At 48.6% G+C, this 23,542-nt stretch overlaps 1 protein-coding gene across 2 annotated transcripts in view; it reads left to right on the forward strand.

The window, feature by feature from the left end:
- LOC143783175 (alanine aminotransferase 2-like) overlaps nt 1-23,542 on the forward strand; it is an 88,336-nt gene that overhangs the window by 29,374 nt on the left and 35,420 nt on the right. For both annotated transcript variants that reach the window (XM_077271566.1, XM_077271567.1), the window contains 2 exons: nt 5,376-5,619; nt 15,481-15,560. In XM_077271566.1, the coding sequence (XP_077127681.1) occupies nt 5,376-5,619; nt 15,481-15,560 (324 nt within the window). The remainder of the gene's footprint in view (nt 1-5,375; nt 5,620-15,480; nt 15,561-23,542) is intronic.

Genomic DNA, 23,542 nt, shown 5'->3' on the forward strand with positions numbered 1-23,542 from the left:
TGCGAATCAAGCAGGGGGATGAGTGGAAAACCGCATTTAATACGCCCGAGGGCCATTTTGAGTATTTGGTGATGCCTTTTGGTCTTTCAAATGCCCCTTCAGTCTTCCAGTCCTTTATGCATGACATTTTCCGCGATTATTTGGATAAATTTATGATTGTGTATCTGGATGATATTCTGATTTTTTCGGATGACTGGGACTCTCATGTCCAGCAGGTCAGGAGGGTTTTTCAGGTTTTGCGGTCTAATTCCTTGTGTGTGAAGGGTTCTAAGTGTGTTTTTGGGGTTCAGAAGATTTCCTTCTTGGGATACATTTTTTCCCCCTCTTCCATCGAGATGGATCCTGTCAAGGTTCAGGCTATTGGTGATTGGACGCAACCCTCTTCTCTTAAGAGTCTTCAGAAATTTTTGGGCTTTGCTAACTTTTATCGTCGATTTATTGCTGGTTTTTCTGATGTTGTAAAACCATTGACTGATTTGACTAAGAAGGGTGCTGATGTTGCTGATTGGTCCCCTGATGCTGTGGAGGCCTTTCGGGAGCTCAAGCGCCGCTTTTCTTCCGCCCCAGTGTTGCGTCAGCCTGATGTTGCTCTTCCTTTTCAGGTTGAGGTCGACGCTTCTGAAATCGGAGCTGGGGCGGTGTTGTCGCAGAGAAGTTCCGACTGCTCCGTGATGAGACCTTGTGCTTTTTTTTCCCGTAAATTTTCGCCCGCCGAGCGGAATTATGATATTGGGAATCGGGAGCTTTTGGCCATGAAGTGGGCTTTTGAGGAGTGGCGTCACTGGCTTGAGGGGGCCAGACATCAGGTGGTGGTATTGACTGACCAAAAAAATTTAATTTACCTTGAGTCTGCCAGGCGCCTGAATCCTAGACAAGCGCGCTGGTCGTTGTTTTTCTCTCGGTTTAATTTTGTGGTGTCTTACCTACCGGGTTCTAAGAATGTTAAGGCGGATGCCCTTTCTAGGAGTTTTGAGCCTGACTCCCCTGGTAATTCTGAGCCCACAGGTATCCTTAAAGATGGAGTGATATTGTCTGCCGTTTCTCCAGACCTGCGGCGGGCCTTGCAGGAGTTTCAGGCGGATAGACCTGATCGTTGCCCACCTGGTAGACTGTTTGTTCCTGATGATTGGACCAGTAGAGTCATCTCTGAGGTTCATTCTTCTGCGTTGGCAGGTCATCCTGGAATCTTTGGTACCAGGGATTTGGTGGCAAGGTCCTTCTGGTGGCCTTCCCTGTCACGAGATGTGCGAGGCTTTGTGCAGTCTTGTGACGTTTGTGCTCGGGCCAAGCCTTGTTGTTCTCGGGCTAGTGGATTGTTGTTACCCTTGCCTATCCCGAAGAGGCCTTGGACGCACATCTCGATGGATTTTATTTCGGATCTGCCTGTTTCTCAGAAGATGTCTGTTATCTGGGTGGTGTGTGACCGTTTCTCTAAGATGGTCCATCTGGTTCCCTTGCCTAAGTTGCCTTCTTCTTCCGAGTTGGTTCCTCTGTTTTTTCAAAATGTTGTTCGTTTGCATGGTATTCCGGAGAATATAGTTTCTGACAGAGGGACCCAATTCGTGTCTAGATTTTGGCGGGCATTCTGTGCTAGGATGGGCATAGATTTGTCTTTTTCGTCTGCTTTCCATCCTCAGACTAATGGCCAGACCGAGCGGACTAATCAGACCTTGGAGACATATTTGAGGTGTTTTGTGTCTGCGGATCAGGATGATTGGGTTGCTTTTTTGCCTTTGGCGGAGTTCGCCCTCAATAATCGGGCCAGCTCTGCCACCTTGGTGTCCCCGTTTTTCTGTAATTCGGGGTTTCATCCTCGATTTTCCTCCGGTCAAGTGGAATCTTCGGATTGTCCTGGAGTGGATGCTGTGGTGGAGAGGTTGCATCAGATTTGGGGGCAGGTGGTGGACAATTTGAAGTTGTCCCAGGAGAAGACTCAGCTTTTTGCCAACCGCCGTCGTCGTGTTGGTCCTCGGCTTTGTGTTGGGGACTTGGTGTGGTTGTCTTCTCGTTTTGTCCCTATGAGGGTTTCTTCTCCTAAGTTTAAGCCTCGGTTCATCGGCCCGTACAAGATATTGGAGATTCTTAACCCTGTGTCCTTCCGTTTGGACCTCCCTGCATCCTTTTCGATTCATAATGTTTTTCATCGGTCATTGTTGCGCAGGTATGAGGTACCAGCTGTGCCTTCCGTTGAGCCTCCTGCTCCGGTGTTGGTTGAGGGTGAGTTGGAGTACGTTGTGGAAAAGATCTTGGACTCTCGTGTTTTCAGACGGAAACTCCAGTATCTGGTCAAATGGAAGGGATACGGTCAGGAGGATAATTCTTGGGTCACTGCCTCTGATGTTCATGCCTCCGATCTTGTCCGTGCCTTTCATAGGGCTCATCCTGATCGCCCTGGTGGTTCTGGTGAGGGTTCGGTGCCCCCTCCTTGAGGGGGGGGTACTGTTGTGAAATTGGATTCTGGGCTCCCCCGGTGGCCACTTGTGGAATTTAACTTGTGTGCATCATCCCCTCTGTTCACCTGCTCCTATCAGGATGTGGGAGTCGCTATATAACCTTGCTCCTCTGTCAGTTTCATGCCGGTCAACAATGTAATCAGTAGCCTTTCTGTGCATGTTCCTGCTACTAGACAACTCCCAGCTAAGTTGGACTTTTGTCCTTGTGTGTTTTTGCATTTTGTTCCTGTTCACAGCTGCTGTTTCGTTACTGTGTCTGGAAAGCTCTTGTGAGCGGAAATTGCCACTCTGGTGTTATGAGTTAATGCTAGAGTCTTAAAGTAATTTCTGGATGGTGTTTTGATAGGGTTTTCTGCTGACCATGAAAGTGCCCTTTCTGTCTTCATGCTATCTAGTAAGCGGACCTCGATTTTGCTAAACCTATTTTCATACTACGTTTGTCATTTCATCTAAAATCACCGCCAATATATGTGGGGGCCTCTGTCTGCCTTTTGGGAAAATTTCTCTAGAGGTGAGCCAGGACTGTCTTTTCCTCTGCTAGGATTAGGTAGTTCTCCGGCTGGCGCTGGGCATCTAGGGATAAAAAAACGTAGGCATGCTACCCGGCCACTTCTAGTTGTGCGGCAGGTTTAGTTCATGGTCAGTATAGTTTCCATCTTCCAAGAGCTAGTTCTCATATATGCTGGGCTATGTTCTCTCGCCATTGAGAATCATGACAGATTACCCCACGAAAAACTGGGAAGGCAGAATCAAGGGTGTCGCCCAAAGAGCGGACCAATGGAAGGGTTGGTCTTTGACCCTGAGGGAAAGGGTTGACCTGTGCAAAGCTTTCCTGCTCCCCTTGCTGGTCCACCTGGGCGGCGTCTGTGTCTTGCCGGAGCCTCTCTGGACACGGATCTACAGTCTGTTCTTCCAGATGTTATGGGGTAATAGACTGAACCTAGTCAAACGGGAGGTCACTTATCGCACGAGGAGACTGGGAGGGTTGAATATGGTGAACCCCGTGGTGTTTCTAGTGAACACCTTTTTGAAAGTTAACGTGGCAAACCTCTGGAAGGAGAGGGCTCCTCCGTGGGTATTCTCCTGCAGGGGATGGTTTCAGCCTTTATTCCAGGAATGGGAGACAGGGGGAAGATTGAAGGATCTTCGCACACCGCACGGGCATCTCCCGGCTTATGTTACCCCGGTTCTGAAAATGATGTGCCGGTGGGGTCTGGGAATGTGGGAAGTGAGGTCCCTCCCGAGGAAATTCCTCGACATGCGGGTCTTGCTTTCGCATTTTCAAAGACCACTGGTCCTCAAGGACTGCCCGAGTCGGGATCTAGAGGTTGGGTTGAGTTTGTTAAATTCTAGCAGGATCCCCAAGAAGTATTGGGACTTGACTTGGCGCTGCTTCCAAGGTAAGTTGTATGTGAGGGACAATTTGAAGCACAGGAGCTCCGTGGACAGAAATTGTCCCCGTGAGGATTGCGCTACCATGCTGGAAAGCATGGAGCACTTCCTGCTTCATTGTCCCTTTAATACAGAGGTGTACAACAGGGTGGGCGCTTCCATTGGTTGGCCGCGGCTGGCCACTCTGTCCTATGCCGAGTGGGCCTATGGAGCGTTCAGAGACCTCGGGAGAAGGGACCGAGCCACTTTATTCTTAGTCAGCGCAGTGGTCAGGTACTTCACGTGGAACGCACGTGTTTTAGTTACGACGCAGAGTAAAATCCTCCGTGTAGATGAAGTTTGTAGCAGCATCCTAGGTGCCCTGGTGAAGGTGCGTTCTCTGGAGTGCAAAGGACTGGGTGCCCGGAGGGCGGCCCATCTCTGGAGGGGTTTCTCCTTCGGGGTGCCTTAGTCCGTTAGCGCTCCTATATCCTGGTGGTGGGCTGATGTCTTTACACCCTAGATTTTTGTTTTGTATCTCTGTTCCCTGAATAGAAGGTTTGCAGGCATCGAACTTGAGCCTTGGGTGGTGAGTATGTAGGTTGTGTTCTGTGATGTTGGTTTTTGTATATATTGTATATAGTGTATTGTATATATTGTATATAGTGTGTATAATAGAGGGTCTTAGTTAGGTTGGGTGGGGGGATTGGGGGGTTCAACGGCGGTGATAAGAGACTGATCTGGCCTGGCCCAGGCCCCGCCTGGGGAAAAACTTTGGGGCCTGATCCTAGCTCGGATAATTCCTGAACTTTGTGGCCAGAGCTGGATCAGGGGTGGCGGGATAGTTAGAGTAGGTGTGTATATATATTAAAAAATAAAAAAAATAAAAAAAAAATAAAAAATTTTTGTACACTGTATTGTATTTAGGTTTGTTGTAGGGTGAATGTGGTGGTGTAAGGGGGTGGCTGTAAGGTAAGGCAGTGGGACCAGTAGGGTTTTGTTGTGTTTGCGGTGTTGTATAAAATTTGGTTTAGTATAATGTGTTTATAGTGTATATATTGTATATAATATTGTATATAGGATGGTGTGAATGTAGTTGGGGTTGTATATAGTAGTATGAATGAAGCTGGGCCGGGGGTCTTATATGATTTTATACTATTTATTATGTAACATTTTTACAGGGGTATTCATGTAGTTATGAGTATTTTGTTTGTTGTCTTTTAGCTTTGCTTTATTTTTATTGGCATTTTTGTTTCTCGGTCTTGATTTGTAGGTCATGAACTTTCTCCATTTTGGTTCCATTTCTGGTTTATTCTTTGTGATTTTTGTCGTTTGTTGTCGTCTGATTGGAGCTTTGTTCTTATGTTTTGTTCTGTTGTGTTTTATTTGTAATGTATCTTGGTTATTGTCATGTAAAGGATTTTTATTTTATTTAATAAAAGACCTGGAGGATAAGACATGATGTAACAGCAGAATAGTGAGTGCAGCTCTGGAGGTGGTTGAGAGTGCTTGGAGTGATACTCCCATCAGTTGACGCTCTTTTTTCCGCAGAGTGCCTTGTCCCTGGTGGTGAATAATGAGGCGGTGCTGAGGACGGGGATTCTGCTCCCGGTGCCCTATTACCCGCTTTACATGGACACCATTGCGCTGTCTGGCGCAGTCATGCTTCCATATTCCCTGGATGAGGCGCGTGGCTGGGCCATCAGTGTCAGCTGGATTCGAGAATCTCTCTCTGCAGCCAGAAACCAATGTCTCCCCCGCGTGCTCTGCGTCATCAACCCGGGGAACCCCACAGGTGAGGAACATGGGGCACAGTCACCGGTCCAATAATAAGACAGGGCGTGGTCACCGGTCCTATAATAAGACAGGGCGTGGTCACCGGTCCTATAATAAGACAGGGCGTGGTCACCGGTCCTATAATAAGACAGGGCGTGGTCACCGGTCCTATAATAAGACAGGGCGTGGTCACTGGTCCTATAATAAGACAGGGCGTGGTCACCGGTCCTATAATAAGACAGGGCATGGTCACTGGTCCTATAATAAGACAGGGCGTGGTCATTGGTCCTATAATAAGACAGGGCGTGGTCACCGGTCCTATAATAAGACAGGGCATGGTCACTGGTCCCATGATAAGACAGGGCGTGGTCACCGGTCCTATAATAAGACAGGGCGTGGTCACTGGTCCTATAATAAGACAGGGCGTGGTCATTGGTCCTATAATAAGACAGGGCATGGTCACCGGTCCTATAATAAGACAGGGCGTGGTCACCGGTCCTATAATAAGACAGGGCGTGGTCACCGGTCCTATAATAAGACAGGGCGTGGTCACCGGTCCTATAATAAGACAGGGCATGGTCACTGGTCCTATAATAAGACAGGGCGTGGTCATTGGTCCTATAATAAGACAGGGCGTGGTCACCGGTCCTATAATAAGACAGGGCATGGTCACTGGTCCCATGATAAGACAGGGCGTGGTCACCGGTCCTATAATAAGACAGGGCGTGGTCACTGGTCCTATAATAAGACAGGGCGTGGTCATTGGTCCTATAATAAGACAGGGCGTGGTCACCGGTCCTATAATAAGACAGGGCGTGGTCACCGCTCCTATAATAAGACAGGGCATGGTCACTGGTCCCATGATAAGACAGGGTGTGGTCACTGGTCCTATAATAAGATGGGGCGTGGTCACTGGTCCTATAATAAGACTGGGAGCTGTCACTGGTCCCATAATAAGACAGGGCGTGGTCACCGGTCCTATAATAAGACAGGGCGTGGTCATTGGTCCTATAATAAGACAGGGCGTGGTCACTGGTCCCATGATAAGACAGGGTGTGGTCACCGCTCCTATAATAAGACAGGGCATGGTCACTGGTCCCATGATAAGACAGGGTGTGGTCACTGGTCCTATAATAAGATGGGGCGTGGTCACCGGTCCTATAACAAGACAGTGAGCTGTCACTGGTCCTATAATAAGACAGGGCGTGGTCACCGGTCCTATAATAAGACAGGGCGTGGTCATTGGTCCTATAATAAGACTGGGAGCTGTCACTGGTCCCATAATAAGACAGGGTGTGGTCACCAGTCCTCTAATAAGACAGTGAACTGTCACTGGTCCTATAATAAGACAGGGCGTGGTCACCGGTCCTATAATAAGACAGGGCGTGGTCACCGCTCCTATAATAAGACTGGGAGCTGTCACTGGTCCCTGTTGTGAATTTGGATTCTGGGCTCCCCCGGTGGCCGCTTGTGGAATTGGACTTGTCATCCTCTTTCCTGTTTCACCTGATTCCATCAGTAGTGGGTGTCGCTATTTAAGCTCATTTCTCTGGTGGTTTCTTGCCGGTCAACAATGTTATCTGATGCCTCTCAGTGCTTGTTCCTGCTTCTAGACAACGACTAGATAAGTTGGACTTTTGTCCATGTTTTGTTTTGCCTATTTGTTCCAGTTCACAGCTGAAGTTTTGTTACTGTGTCTGGAAAGCTCTCGTTGATCAGGGATTGCTACTCTGGCGTTATGAGTTAATGCCAGAGTTTAAGGTAATCTCTGGATGGTGTTTTGTTAGTGTTTTTCTGCTGACCATGAAAGTATACTATCTGTCTTCTGCTATCTAGTAAGCGGACCTCAAATTTGCTAAGACTATTTTCCTGCTGCGTTTGTTGTTTCATCTGAACTCACCGTCATTATATGTGGGGGGCTACTGTCTTCTTTGGAATATTTCTCTAGAGGTGAGCCAGGTCTTATATTTCCCTCTGCTAGCTATTTAGGTCTTAGGCCAGAGCTGGGCATCTAGCGATAAATAGGAAATGCTACCTGGCTATTTCTAGTTGCGCGGCAGGCTTAGTTCATGGTCAGTATAGTTCCATCTTCCGAGAGCTTGTCCCTCTATAGGCTTGCTATGATCTCTGCCTGCAGAGATCATGACAGTTTGACCGGCCCCTAAAGTGTTAAAGACCCAGGTTGAGAAAGGAGAGTTATAAGAAGTCTGCTGGAATTTTTTTTTTTTTTTTTTCCTCCAGTCTGCCTTGCTGCAGTCTTTTTTCTCTCTCTCCTCCTAATCTCTGTATGCTCTGTGTGCACCTGACAATAATGGATCTCCAGAGTGTAACTGCGGGTTTGAATAATCTCATCACGAAAGTACAAAATTTACAAGATTTTGTGGTACATGCTCCGGTATCTGAGCCGAGAATTCCTTTGCCGGAGTTCTTCACAGGGAATAGAGCTAGCTTCCAGAATTTCCGAAATAATTGTAAGCTTTATTTGTCCCTGAAGTCTCGTTCAGCTGGAGACCCTGCTCAGCAGGTTAGGATTGTGATTTCCTTGCTCAGGGGGGACCCTCAAGATTGGGCCTTCTCATTGCCAGCAGGGGATCCTGCGTTACGCGATGTGGATGCGTTTTTTCTGGCCTTGGGCTTGCTTTATGAGGAACCTCATTTGGAACTTCAGGCAGAAAAAACTTTGATGGCACTATCTCAGGGGCAAGACGAAGCTGAAGTTTTCTGCCAAAAATTCCGTAAATGGTCTGTGCTTACTCAGTGGAATGAGTGCGCCTTGGCGGCAACTTTCAGAGAAGGTCTCTCTGATGCCGTTAAGGATGTTATGGTGGGGTTCCCTTTGCCTGCAGGTCTGAATGAGTCCATGACAATGGCTATTCAGATTGATAGGCGTCTGCGGGAGCGCAAACCGGTGCACCATCTGGCGGTGTCTATGGAAAAGACGCCAGAAAGTATGCAGTGTGATAGAATTCTGTCCAGGAGCGAGCGACAGAATTTTAGACGGAAGAATGGATTGTGTTTCTATTGTGGGGATTCTACTCATGTTATATCGGCATGCTCTAGGCGTGCAAAGAAGCTTGATAAGTCTGTTTCCATTGGCACCATTCAGTCTAAGTTTATTTTGTCTGTAACCCTGATTTGCTCTTTGTCATCCATTGCCACGGACGCCTATGTTGACTCTGGCGCCGCTCTGAGTCTTATGGATAGGTCCTTTGCCAATCGTTGTGGTTTTGATTTAGAGCCTTTGGAGACTCTTATTCCTCTGAAGGGGATTGACTCCACCCCATTGGCTAATAATAAACCACAATACTGGACACAAGTAACCATGCGTATCAATCCGGATCACCAGGAGATTATTCGTTTCCTGGTGCTGTATAATTTACATGACGATTTGGTACTGGGATTGCCATGGTTGCAGTCTCACAACCCAGTCTTGGACTGGAGAGCAATGTCTGTGTTGAGCTGGGGATGTAAGGGTATTCATGGGGACGTACCTTTGGTTTCTATTTCGTCGTCCATTCCCTCTGAAGTCCCTGAGTTCCTCTCTGATTATCAAGACGTCTTTGACGAACCCAAGCTTGGGTCGTTACCTCCGCACCGTGAGTGCGATTGTGCCATAGATTTGATACCGGGTTGTAAATATCCAAAGGGTCGTTTGTTTAATTTGTCTGTGCCGGAACATGCTGCTATGCGGGAATATATAAAGGAGTCTTTGGAAAAGGGACATATTCGTCCATCTTCTTCTCCCTTGGGAGCTGGGTTTTTCTTTGTCTCAAAAAAAGACGGCTCTTTGAGACCATGTATTGATTATCGGCTTCTGAATAAAATCACGGTTAAATATCAATACCCATTGCCGTTGCTGACTGATTTGTTTGCTCGCATAAAGGGGGCCAAGTGGTTCTCTAAGATTGATCTCCGTGGGGCGTATAATTTGGTGCGGATCAGGCAGGGGGATGAGTGGAAGACCGCATTTAATACGCCCGAGGGCCACTTTGAGTATTTGGTCATGCCTTTTGGTCTTTCTAATGCCCCTTCAGTTTTCCAGTCTTTTATGCATGATATTTTCCGCGATTTTCTGGATAAATTTATGATAATATATCTGGATGATATTCTGATTTTTTCTGATGACTGGGACTCTCATGTCCAGCAGGTCAGGAGAGTTTTTCAGGTTCTGCGGTCTAATTCTTTATGTGTGAAGGGGTCTAAGTGCGTTTTTGGGGTCCAGAAAATTTCCTTTTTGGGGTATATTTTTTCTCCCTCTTCCATTGAGATGGATCCCGTCAAGGTGCAAGCTATTTGTGACTGGACTCAGCCCTCCTCTCTTAAGGGTCTTCAGAGATTTTTGGGCTTTGCCAACTTTTACCGCCGATTTATTGCTGGTTTTTCGGATGTCGTTAAACCACTGACTGATTTGACTAGACAAGGCGCTGATGTTGCTAATTGGTCCCCTCATGCTGTAGAGGCCTTTCAGGAGCTTAAGCGCCGTTTTGCCTCTGCCCCTGTGTTGCGTCAGCCTGATGTGAATCTGCCTTTTCAGGTTGAGGTTGACGCTTCGGAGATCGGAGCTGGGGCAGTGTTGTCGCAGAAAGGTTCCGACTGCTCCGTCATTAGGCCTTGTGCCTTCTTTTCTCGCAAGTTTTCGCCCGCAGAGCGGAATTATGATGTTGGGAATCGGGAGCTTTTGGCCATGAAGTGGGCGTTTGAGGAGTGGCGCCATTGGCTCGAGGGGGCTAGGCATCAGGTGGTGGTATTGACTGACCACAAAAATTTGATTTATCTTGAGACTGCCAGACGCCTGAATCCTAGACAGGCGCGCTGGTCTTTATTTTTTTCTCGCTTTAATTTTGTGGTGTCATACCTACCGGGTTCTAAGAATGTTAAGGCAGATGCCCTTTCTAGGAGTTTTGACCCGGACTCTCCTGGTAATTCGGAACCCACAGGTATCCTTAGGGAGGGAGTAATTTTGTCGGCCGTTTCTCCTGATCTGCGGCGGTCCTTACAAGAGTTTCAGGCGGATAGACCGGATCGTTGTCCGCCTGATAGACTGTTTGTTCCGGATGATTGGACCAGCAGAGTCATCTCTGAGGTACATTCTTCTGCATTGGCAGGTCATCCCGGAATTTTTGGTACCAGGGATTTGGTGGCAAGATCCTTCTGGTGGCCTTCTCTGTCACGAGATGTGCGAGTCTTTGTGCAGTCATGTGACGTTTGTGCTCGGGCCAAGTCTTGTAGTTCTCGGGCTAGCGGACTGCTGTTGCCCTTGCCTATTCCTAAGAGGCCTTGGACACACATCTCGATGGATTTTATTTCAGATCTGCCTGTTTCCCAGAAGATGTCTGTCATCTGGGTGGTCTGTGACCGTTTCTCTAAAATGGTCCATTTGGTTCCTCTGCCCAAGTTGCCTTCTTCTTCTGAGTTGGTTCCTCTGTTTTTTCAGAATGTTGTCCGATTGCACGGTATTCCTGAGAATATTGTTTCTGACAGAGGTACCCAATTTGTGTCTAGATTTTGGCGGGCATTCTGTGCTAGGATGGGCATAGATTTGTCTTTTTCATCTGCTTTTCACCCTCAGACTAATGGCCAGACCGAGCGGACTAATCAGACCCTTGAGACATATCTGAGGTGTTTTGTCTCTGCTGACCAGGATGATTGGGTTGCTTTTTTGCCATTGGCAGAGTTCGCCCTCAATAATCGGGCCAGTTCTTCCACCTTGGTGTCCCCGTTTTTCTGTAATTCGGGGTTTCACCCTCGATTTTCCTCCGGTCAGGTGGAATCCTCGGATTGTCCTGGAGTGGATGCGGTGGTGGAGAGATTGCATCACATCTGGGGGCAGGTTATGGACAATTTGAAGTTGTCCCAGGAGAAGACTCAGCGTTTTGCCAACCGTCATCGTCGTGTTGGTTCTCGGCTTTGTGTTGGAGATTTAGTGTGGTTGTCTTCTCGTTTTGTCCCTATGAGGGTCTCTTCTCCTAAGTTTAAACCTCGGTTCATCGGCCCTTATAGAATATTGGAGATTCTTAATCCTGTTTCTTTCCGTTTGGACCTCCCTGCGTCCTTTTCCATTCATAACGTTTTTCATCGGTCGTTATTGCGCAGGTATGAGGTACCTGTTGTACCTTCAGTTGAGCCTCCTGCTCCGGTGTTGGTTGAGGGTGAGTTGGAGTACGTTGTGGAGAAAATTTTGGACTCTCGTGTTTCCAGACGGAAACTCCAGTATCTGGTCAACTGGAAGGGTTACGGCCAGGAGGATAATTCTTGGGTCAATGCATCTGATGTTCATGCTTCTGATCTTGTTCGTGCCTTCCATAGGGCTCATCCTGGTCGCCCTGGTGGATCTGGTGAGGGTTCGGTGCCCCCTCCTTGAGGGGGGGGTACTGTTGTGAATTTGGATTCTGGGCTCCCCCGGTGGCCGCTTGTGGAATTGGACTTGTCATCCTCTTTCCTGTTTCACCTGATTCCATCAGTAGTGGGTGTCGCTATTTAAGCTCATTTCTCTGGTGGTTTCTTGCCGGTCAACAATGTTATCTGATGCCTCTCAGTGCTTGTTCCTGCTTCTAGACAACTACTAGATAAGTTGGACTTTTGTCCATGTTTTTGTTTTGCCTATTTGTTCCAGTTCACAGCTGAAGTTTTGTTACTGTGTCTGGAAAGCTCTCGTTGATCAGGGATTGCTACTCTGGCGTTATGAGTTAATGCCAGAGTTTAAGGTAATCTCTGGATGGTGTTTTGTTAGTGTTTTTCTGCTGACCATGAAAGTATACTATCTGTCTTCTGCTATCTAGTAAGCGGACCTCAAATTTGCTAAGACTATTTTCCTGCTGCGTTTGTTGTTTCATCTGAACTCACCGTCATTATATGTGGGGGGCTACTGTCTTCTTTGGAATATTTCTCTAGAGGTGAGCCAGGTCTTATATTTCCCTCTGCTAGCTATTTAGGTCTTAGGCCAGAGCTGGGCATCTAGCGATAAATAGGAAATGCTACCTGGCTATTTCTAGTTGCGCAGCAGGCTTAGTTCATGGTCAGTATAGTTCCATCTTCCGAGAGCTTGTCCCTCTATAGGCTTGCTATGATCTCTGCCTGCAGAGATCATGACAGGTCCCATAATAAGACAGGGCGTGGTCACCGGTCCTATAATAAGACTGTGAGCTGTCACTGGTCCTATAATAAGACAGGGCGTGGTCACTGGTATTATTGTAAGACAGAGTGTGGTCACCGGTCCTATAATAAGACTGGGTGCTGTCACTGGTCCTATGATAGGACCAGTGACCATGCTCTGTCTTATTATAGGACCAGTGACAGCACCCTGTCTTATTATAGGGCGCTTATTATAGGACAGGCCCCTGTCACTGTCCTATATAAGACAGGGCGTGGTCACCAGTATCATAATAAGACAGGGCGCTGTCACCGGTTCTATAATAAGACAGGGCACTGTCACTGGTCCTATAATAAGACAGGGCATGGTCACCGGTATTATAATAAGACAGGGTGTTGTCACCTGTCCAATAATAAGACTGAGCACGCTCACCGGTATTATAATAAGATGGAGCGCCGTCACCGGTCCTTTAATAAGATGGGGCACGATGACCGGTCCTATAATAACACGGGTCACAATGACCGGTCCTATAGTAACACAGGGCACAATATCCAGTCCTATAATAACACGGGGCACGAGGACCTGTCCTATAATAATATGGGCACAATGTCCGGTCCTATAAAAACACGGGGCACAATGATTGGTCCTATAATAACACAGGGCACGATGACGGGTCCTATAATAACAAAGGGCGCGATGACCGATCCTATAATAACAAGGGGCACGATGACCGGTCCTATAATTACACGGGACACCATGACCTGTCCTATAATAACACGGGACACCATGATCTGTCCTATAACACGGGGAACAATGAGCAGTCCTATAATAGCACAGAAACAATGAACAGTCCTATAATAACACAGGGCACGATGACAGGTCCAATAATAACTCGGGGCACGATGACCGGTCCTAAAATAACACGGGTCACAATGTCCGGTCCTATAATAATATGGGGCACAAGGACCTGTTCTATAATAACACGAAAACAATGAACAGTGCTATAATAACGCAGGGCAAGATGACCGGTCCTATAATAACACTGGGCACAATGATTTGTCCTATAATAATATAATATAAATATGCCATATTTGGAGTATAGTTCTAGAAGGTTCCATGGCACACACACACACGCTGCAGATTCGACCCCCCTCTCTTTTTTTCCCCACAGCAGCACCAAGCAGCTATGCCTCTCTGCCTGTCAGCATGGTGAAATTCTAAGCCACTCTTTCTCCCTCCCCCCTGCATGCAGCTGTAATGTGAAACCAGTGTGCTGTGAGCAGGCCTACTCAGTCGTCTGCAGAAGGCATATGGTCTGGGGGCATTCCCTTTGTTCTCTTAAGCAGGTATATAATCACGCAGCTTAGGTCTGGAAGCAGGCCAAATACATTTTTGGCCTCTGCATCAGCCAGGCCATCACACAGTGCGCTTTCTAAGCTTAGCGCCTGGCAGAATTTGAGAAACGCATTATTGCTTAACCGGGGCTCATAGCCAAGCCATGTTTAGACTTATATGTAAGCTAATTTTGTGAGAAGTCATATAATACGTTCGTCGTCCTTCTACAAGCTTCTCCCCAAGAGATGAGCAATAGAAGACTTGACATAACTTCCAGAAAGGGGAGGGCATTCCAGGGCACAGCCCCCTCAGTGGGGTCATCAAGCAGAACATATACATTTAGGAGCTGAGTTAAGAGGGGGAGCTTTTCACCCAGGAAGTCAGCTGAGAGAGAGGCTCTGCAAATCTGCCTGATGCATTGGGACATATTCTCCCCTTCCCCCCAGCCGCATGGTCAGCCATGATCTGAAAGGACATAAGTAACTGTAAGTTTATTTTCATCTTTAATCCATTTTATTTTCATAATTGTCTGTACAGACGATACTTGTCTCATCTTATAATATCTTTTATATACTTTTGTACACACTGCCTAGTTTTTGGAGTAAAATATATAAAATTACTAGCTTAGTTTCTCCTTGCTCTATAACATACTTTCACGTCCTCTGAAGTAATTATGCTACTAATTGGGTTGGTTCCTGACCCATTATTAATTAAGAAATAGGAGCTGGTGGCAGCGGAAGTGTCCTGAGCCGTTGGGAAAACTGGCAGCGATGGACGACGTTGATAATTATTGTTCCCGCCTGAGTGGGAGTAGTTATATCGCCCTCGCTGCAGTGTGCCCATTAGCCAGTACATAGCAGGCAGCTTTTCTGGCGACTAATTATCCTAGGTGCAGTACCCTGTCTGACCTGAGGTTAAGGGGGGCGCCAGGGAGCTGCAAGTTCCAAACCAGAACTGGGAAGTGGGCTATAGATATATCCCCTCCAGAAAAGAACCAGGAGCAACTAAACAACCCTGGTTCATGACAACGGGAAACAATGAATAGTCCTATAATAACACGGAAGCAATGAACAGTCCTATAATAAAACAGGGCTCGATGACCAGTCCTATAATAACACGGGCTCATTGTTCGGTCTTATAATAACACTGGACACAATGATTTGTCCTATAATAACACGGGGCATGATGACCGATCCTATAATAACACGGGGCATGATGATCGGTCCTATAATAACTCGGGGCATGATGACTGGTCCTATAATAACACGGGGCACGATGATGGGTCCTATAATAACACAGGGCATGATGACCGATCCTATAATAACACAGGGCACGATGACCGGTCCTATAATAACATGAGCGGCGTTCACAGGTCCTATAACACGGGGGTTACCCTACATCAGACAGCTGCGGTCCGGATCATACGCCACCTCTTATTATCTCTTGTTCCCCCAGGACATGTCCTGACCCTGGAGAACATCTCGGAGCTCATTCACCTGGCGGCCGAGGAGAAGCTGCTGATCTTTGCGGATGAGGTGACCTCAGATTATTGTTATGATAATGTAGCAACTCACTCGGGAAAATGGGTAACAAACTAAAAACTGCAACTGACCTTGCCGGGTCCTGTACAAACTAGAGATCCTGACCCCGCAGTCCCTAGTGGTTCCAGCATGAGCGGAGATAGCCCTACCCACATACTAGACGAAGGCAACTTGAACCTAAGCTGCCTGACAGGCCATCAAGCTTGACATGTTCCTCCTAAAGAACCGGAGGGCAGAGCAGAGTGTGAATTACCTACAGAAGGGAAAGTGTGCTGAAATAGAAAGATCCCAGAGTGAGTAACGCAAACCACGAAATACAAAATAAAGGGTTAAGAATGTACTAAATATATGCTGCCTCCTTCCTAAGTAGAAACAGAAGATAGAAGCAGAGTCAAGAGCATAAACAGCAGAGAGAGAAACCCTAGCTGGTCTTTCACAGACTGACATAAACAGCAATATGTCTGCCATTAAAAGGAGACTATCATCAACAGGAAATACCAGCAGGGGGACAGTATAAAAAGCTGCACCTGAAAGGGCAGAAAAAGGAGCAAATGAAAACACCTGTTACCCTAAAGGACAGAAGCAGGGATAACGGAAACTAAACATGCAGAGGTCCCTGCTTCTGTCCTTTAGGGTAACAGGTGTTTTCATTTGCTCCTTTTTCTGCCCTATCACCTTTCAGTTGTAACTGATGTGGCTCAGCTGACAGAGAAGCCGACAACAAAGGATAGGGTCAGGGGTTCGAACCCAGACACATGACAATTATGTCCTGATCGTCAGCAGGATCTGTGTGCGCTGTGTAAGGCAGTATTGTGTGTGTGCTGTGTATGTCAGTATTGTGTGTGTGCTGTGTATGGCAGTATTATGTGTGTGCTGTGTATGGCAGTATTATGTGTGTGTGTGCTGTGTATGGCAATATTATGTGTGTGCTGTGTATGGTAGTATGTGTGTGTGTGCTGTGTATGGCAGTAGTATGTGTGTGCTGTGTATGGCAGTAGTATGTGTGCTGTGTATGGCAGTAGTGTGTGTGCTGTGTATGGCAATATTATGTGTGCTGTGTATGGCAGTATTATGTGTGTGTGCTGTGTATGGCAGTAGTATGTGTGTGCTGTGTATGGCAGTAGTATGTGTGTGCTGTGTATGGCAGTAGTATGTGTGCAGCGTCGGACTGGAGCACCTTGGGCCCACCAGAGAAAATCATTCTTGGGGCCCAATATGTAGCTTCATAGAAATTGTAAGAGTCATGTCGGTCTGGTAGTCGGGGGCAGGTATATCTCGCCCAGGTATTTGTCCTATGTGAATTAGGCCGCTCAGTATCTTCAGGATACCGAGGGGTTAATAAGTGCAGGAATAAAGGCTGACCAGCTGGAGGTTTCAGGTGTCAGCCTGGGGCACACAGAATGTCTGTCTGTGTGAGACAAACGTGAGTGAGAGCTGTGCTCATGATCTGTGTAATGTTAGCTGGGAGGGAGAAGCCCCCCCAGTTGTTAGATAGGAACGTATTTGTTTAGTTAGCGCCGGACAGGCTAGGATTTATTTTTCTGTTTTGTTTTCTGTATTTGCTTTCACTTTAATAAACCTGACTTGAGGTCAGTCAACTTGGAAACCTGCTGTCGCCTCAGAGTTCAATACACAAACCACGTGACCTTTGACCCCAGCAAAGGCGATCCCGGAGTGTTTTGTCACATTGTGGTGGAGAATTGCGGGCAATGCGTGGCACAGGCGACAGTATGGAAGACGTGGTGAAAGCCCTAGTACAGGCCACTGCGGCACAGCAGGAAGCTAATCGCTTGATGGCCGCACAGCTGAAGGAGTTACTGGACATGACGGCTGCAGACCGCCAGCTTCTCCAACAGGTGGCGCAATGCTTGGTGAGCATGCCTGAGGTTGACCCGGAAGCAGAGTCCAGGAGAATCCATGTGAGTCGGTACTGGCAAAAGCTGACCGCAGAAGATGACGTCGAGGCGTACCTGACAACGTTTGAGCGGACAGCGTTGAGAGAGAAGTGGCCGAAGGAACGATGGGCCGATCTAATTGCTCCGTTTCTCTCCGGTGAGGCCCAAAAAGCTTACCCTGACTTGGACCCGGAAGTCGCTCAGGACTTTGAGAGGCTGAAAACTGAGGTCCTGGCCCGGCTGGGTGTGACGACGGCTGTCCGTGCACAGAGGGTACATCAGTGGACCTATCAGCAAGATAAACCGCCGCGATCGCAGATGTTCGACCTGATCTACTTGATAAAGAAATGGCTGCAACCCGAGGTACTGACAACTCCAGAGATAATCCAGCGGGTCGTTCTGGACAAGTACCTGAGAGTACTACCACCGGCGCTGAGAAAGTGGGTGAGCCAAGGAAATCCCGCGACAGCGGATCAACTGGTGGACTTGGTGGAGCGTTATTCCATGGCGGAAGGACTTCCTGATGATACCGCTACTACCCGAACTGTACCTCCTCCTCGTGGAACCGGTAAGACTGTTCCAGGGACTGTGGGGGAGGAACACGGGACTGCTCGCACCCCAAGATCAAGGGTGTCGGACTCTGGTTTCAATAGGGGGCTTGTTAGGTGTTTCCGTTGCCATGAGAAGGGCCATGTTTCTGCGAACTGTCCTGTTACCACTGAACCCATGCAGTGCGACGTTACGGACTCTAAGAAACGCATGTCTTTGGTTACACGGCTAGTAAGTGTGAATGCGGGCCAAAATGATACAGCGAAACATCTGTGTGAATTGTCTGTAGATGGGGAAAATGTTGTGGCGTTACTAGACTCTGGAAGTGTGGTGACTCTAGTGAAAGCCAGTCTGATAGCACGTCCAACTAGTCCGTCTGACAAGTTTTCTGTAACGTGTGTGCATGGTGACACCTGCTCATATCCTACAGCGGTCATATGTATCTCCACTCCCTATGGATCTGTGCAACACAAAGTGGGACTCGTTCCCGCGTTGTTACATGATATAATCCTGGGCAGGGATTTTCCTCATTTCTGGCAGTTGTGGGAGAATCAGTTGCTCCTTCACGGTAGTTGTGACCGTGAATCTTCTCCCATGCTACCTGGAGGTCCCGAGCTCCTGGAGGAGACCCCACAGGAAGATGCTGCTGGGGAGATTAGTGAATCTAACCTTCAGTACCCCTTCTCAGTTATGGCGGGGGAAACTGAGGAAACTCAGCGAGAGGCGGAGGCAGACAGCCATCCCGCACCCTGCCTACCAGATTTGGGAGTCCAGTTGGATGACTTCCACAGCGAACAAATTAAAGATCCTACCCTGACTCAGGCTAGGAAAAATGTAAAAATGGTAGATAGCGTACCCGTAGAACCTGACACTAGGCTAGCGTACCCGTACATGGTTCTTGAAAATCATTTACTCTACCAGGTAGAAAAAAAAGGGGAAGACACTGTGCAGCAGTTAGTGGTACCCAAACCTTATCGGCGGAAGGTACTGGACCTGGCCCACGGACATATAATGGGGGGACATCTGGGGGTACAAAAAACCACAGAAAGAATATTGCATTGTTTTATGTGGCCTGGAATACACAATGATGTGCGTAACTATTGTGAGTCCTGTCCAGAGTGCCAAATCTCGGCACCTAAACCTCGGTACTGTAGTCCTTTGGTACCCCTCCCTATCATTGGGGTCCCTTTTGAGAGAATTGGGATGGATTTGGTTGGGCCCCTTCCCCGGTCCGCACGTGGGCACCAACATATCCTTGTCATCATGGACTATGCCACTCGCTACCTGGAAGCCATCCCTTTGCGTAACACTGCTACCAAAACGATCGCCAAAGAATTGGTGCAAGTGTTTAGTCGGGTAGGAATTCCAAAACAGATACTCACCGACCAGGGGACTCCCTTTATGTCGAGGGTAATGAAGGAGCTCTGCAGACTCTTACAAATAGATCCCTTCCGTACATCTGTCTATCACCCTCAAACAGATGGGTTGGTTGAGCGGTTCAATAAAACCTTAAAACAGATGCTCCGGAAGGCGATAGACAAAGATGGGAAGAACTGGGATTACTTGTTACCCTATTTGCTGTTTGCCATTAGGGAAGTTCCCCAGTCTTCCACAGGATTCTCGCCTTTCGAGCTATTATTATACGCCCGTCGTCCTCGTGGACTGTTGGACGTCGCAAAAGAAACCTGGGAAGGTCAAGTCACTCCCTTTAAAACGGTGATAGACCATGTAACGCAAATGCAGGACCGTATTGCTGCTGTCATGCCCATTGTTAGGGAACATATGTTACAGGCCCAGGGAGCCCAGAGGCTAAGTTATGATAGAGGCGCCAAGGTCCGTACGTTTGCACCCGGGGATAGGGTGTTGGTCCTAATCCCTACGGTGGATAGTAAATTTCTGGCGAAATGGCAGGGCCCCTTTGAGGTCATGGAACGAGTTGGAGAAGTGAACTATAAAAGTGCACCAGCCTGGTAAGAGAAAACCAGAACAGATTTATCATGTGAATCTGATAAAACCCTGGAAAGACCGCGCTGCCCTAACAGCGGATCTGCCCCGTCCGGTTTGCTCACCTACCGTACCGGAGGTGCAGATTGCCGAGACTCTTTCTGAACGACAAAAATCTGAGGTTAAGCAGTTTTTGTTACAGAACCAACAGTTTTTCTCGGAAAAACCTGGCCAGACTAGGCTAGTGAAGCATGAGATTGTCACAGAGCCCGGTGTCACAGTTCATGTGAAGCCGTACCGGATTCCGGAAGCACGCCGTGAAGCCGTCTCCCGGGAGGTGAAGGCAATGTTGGATTTAGGAGTCATTGAAGAGTCGCACAGCGCCTGGTCCAGTCCAATCGTGTTGATACCTAAGCCGGATGGCTCTATACGGTTTTGCAATGACTTTAGGAAACTGAATGCGGTTTCTAAATTTGATGCCTACCCTATGCCCCAGGTCGATGAGTTGATCGATCGGCTGGGTGAAGCCCGATACATTACGACCCTGGACCTAACAAAGGGGTACTGGCAGATCCCGCTGGCCGAGGCGGCCAGAGAGAAGACGGCATTTGCTACACCGGAAGGGCAGTTCCAGTATGTCTACATGCCGTTTGGACTTCACGGAGCCCCAGCAACGTTCCAGAGATTGATGGATCGAGTCTTGAGGCCCCATAGGCAGTACGCTTCTGCCTACCTAGACGACATCATAATTTACAGCGTGGACTGGGAAGCTCACCTCCGGAAGGTACAGGCGGTGATTGATGACCTGAGAGACGCAGGCTTAACGGCGAATCCCAAGAAATGTCACATCGGCCTTGAAGAAGCCCGATACTTGGGCTACGTGATTGGCAGAGGAGTGGTTAAACCCCAGATCGACAAAATACAGGCAATTCAGGGCTGGCCGCAACCAGTGAACAAGAAACAAGTTCAAGCTTTCCTGGGCATTGCCGGCTATTATCGCCGGTTCATACCCAACTTTGCGGCCATGGCTACCCCCTTGACGGATCTTACCAAAGGGAGGGATTCCGTCATGGTAAAATGGACCTCAGCGGCTGAAGAGGCCTTCCACAGTCTAAAACGGGCTTTGTGCTCTCAGCCCGTACTAGTGACTCCTGATTTCAGCAGCGAGTTTGTGGTGCAAACTGATGCTTCTGATACTGGTATCGGAGCTGTACTTTCCCAGGTAAGGGACGGAGTCGAACACCCGGTCCTCTACCTCAGTCGGAAACTGAATGTACATGAGCAGAGGTATGCCGTGATTGAAAAAGAGTGCCTAGCCATCAAATGGGCTCTCGACTCCCTCAAATATTACCTGGCAGGTAGGAAGTTTAGGCTGGTCACGGACCATGCCCCTCTCAAGTGGATGCATCTCCACAAGGACCGTAATAGTCGGTTAACCCGGTGGTTCCTTGCCCTGCAGGCTTACTCTTTCACGGTGGAGCACCGCCCCGGGGTGCAGATGGGGAACGCTGATGCCCTGTCCTGAGTACACTGTTTCGAGAGTATTCTTGCTCGACCTGAGTGGTCTGAGCAGGGGGGAGGATATGTAAGAGTCATGTCGGTCTGGTAGTCGGGGGCAGGTATATCTCGCCCAGGTATTTGTCCTATGTGAATTAGGCCGCTCAGTATCTTCAGGATACCGAGGGGTTAATAAGTGCAGGAATAAAGGCTGACCAGCTGGAGGTTTCAGGTGTCAGCCTGGGGCACACAGAATGTCTGTCTGTGTGAGACAAACGTGAGTGAGAGCTGTGCTCATGATCTGTGTAATGTTAGCTGGGAGGGAGAAGCCCCCCCAGTTGTTAGATAGGAACGTATTTGTTTAGTTAGCGCCGGACAGGCTAGGATTTATTTTTCTGTTTTGTTTTCTGTATTTGCTTTCACTTTAATAAACCTGACTTGAGGTCAGTCAACTTGGAAACCTGCTGTCGCCTCAGAGTTCAATACACAAACCACGTGACCTTTGACCCCAGCAAAGGCGATCCCGGAGTGTTTTGTCACAAAATAAATACAAGACCACCAATTGGGCAAAAAAACGCCCTAATATCAGGGTATAATATAAGGTAGTACACGTCTTAATTATGTAGAAGGGGTTGGGGTAGCCCCCTCATAGAAAATAAAGTAGCCCCCTCACAGGGTACAATGTATCCCCCTCACAGAATATAATGTAGCCCCCCCCATAGAATATAATGCAACCAGCCTCAGAGTATAATGCAGCCCCTTAGAGTATAGTGCAACCCCCCTCATAAGGTATAATGCAGCCCCTTCATGGAATATAATGTAGCCCCCTCATAGGGTATCACGCTGCCCCCTCTCATAGGGTATCATGCAGATCACCCTCATAGGGCATCATACAGTTCCCCCCCATAGGGCATCATGCAGCTCACTCCCCCCATAGGGCATCATGCAGCTCACCCTCCCCATAGGGTATCAGGCAGCTCACCCTCCCCATAGGGCATCATGCAGCTCACTCCCCCCATAGGGCATCATGCAGCTCACCCTCCCCATAGGGCATCATGCAGCTCACTCCCCCCATAGGGCATCATGCACCTCATTCCCCCCATAGGGTATCATGCAGCTCACTCCCCCCATAGGGCATCATGCAGCTCACTCCCCCCATAGGGTATCATGCAGCTCACTCCCCACATAGGGCATCATGCAGCTCACTCCCCCCATAGGGTATCATGCAGCTCACTCCCCCAATAGGGCATCATGCAGCTCACTCCCCCCATAGGGCATCATGCAGCTCACTCCTTCCATAGGGCATCACGCAGCTCACCCTCCCCATAGGGTATCAGGCAGCTCACCCTCCCCATAGGGCATCATGCAGATCACTCCCCCCATAGGGCATCATGCTGCTCATTCCCCCCATAGGGTATCATGCAGCTCACTCCCCCCATAGGGCATCATGCAGCTCACTCCCCCCATAGGGCATCATGCAGCTCACTCCCCCCATAGGGTATCATGCAGCTCACTCCCCCAATAGGGTATCATGCAGCTCACTCCCCCCCATAGGGTATCATGCAGCTCACTCCCCCCATAGGGTATCGTGCAGCTCACTCCCCCCATAGGGTATCATGCAGCTCATTCCCCCATAGGGTATCATGCAGCTCACTCCCCCATAGGGCATCATGCAGCTCACCCCCCCCCCCTTGCCCCATATGGCATCATGCAGCTCACACCCCCCCTGCCCCATAGGGCATCATGCAGCTCACACACACCCCCCTGCCCCATAGGGCATCATGCAGCTCACACACACACCCTTGCCCCATAGGGCATCATGCATCTCACCCCCCTGCCCCATAGGGCATCATACAGCTCACCCCCCCTGCCCCATAGGGCATCATGCAGCTCATCCCCCCTGCCCCATAGGGCATCATGCAGCTCACCCCCCCTGCCCCATAGGGCATCATACAGCTCACCCCCCTGCCCCATAGGGCATCATGCAGCTCACCCCCCCTGCCCCGTAGGGCATCATGCATCTCACCCCCCCTGCCCCATAGGGCATCATACAGCTCACCCCCCCTGCCCCATAGGGCATCATGCAGCTCA

This window comes from Ranitomeya variabilis, chromosome 6 (assembly GCF_051348905.1).
Source record: "Ranitomeya variabilis isolate aRanVar5 chromosome 6, aRanVar5.hap1, whole genome shotgun sequence".
NCBI lineage: Eukaryota > Metazoa > Chordata > Amphibia > Anura > Dendrobatidae > Ranitomeya > Ranitomeya variabilis.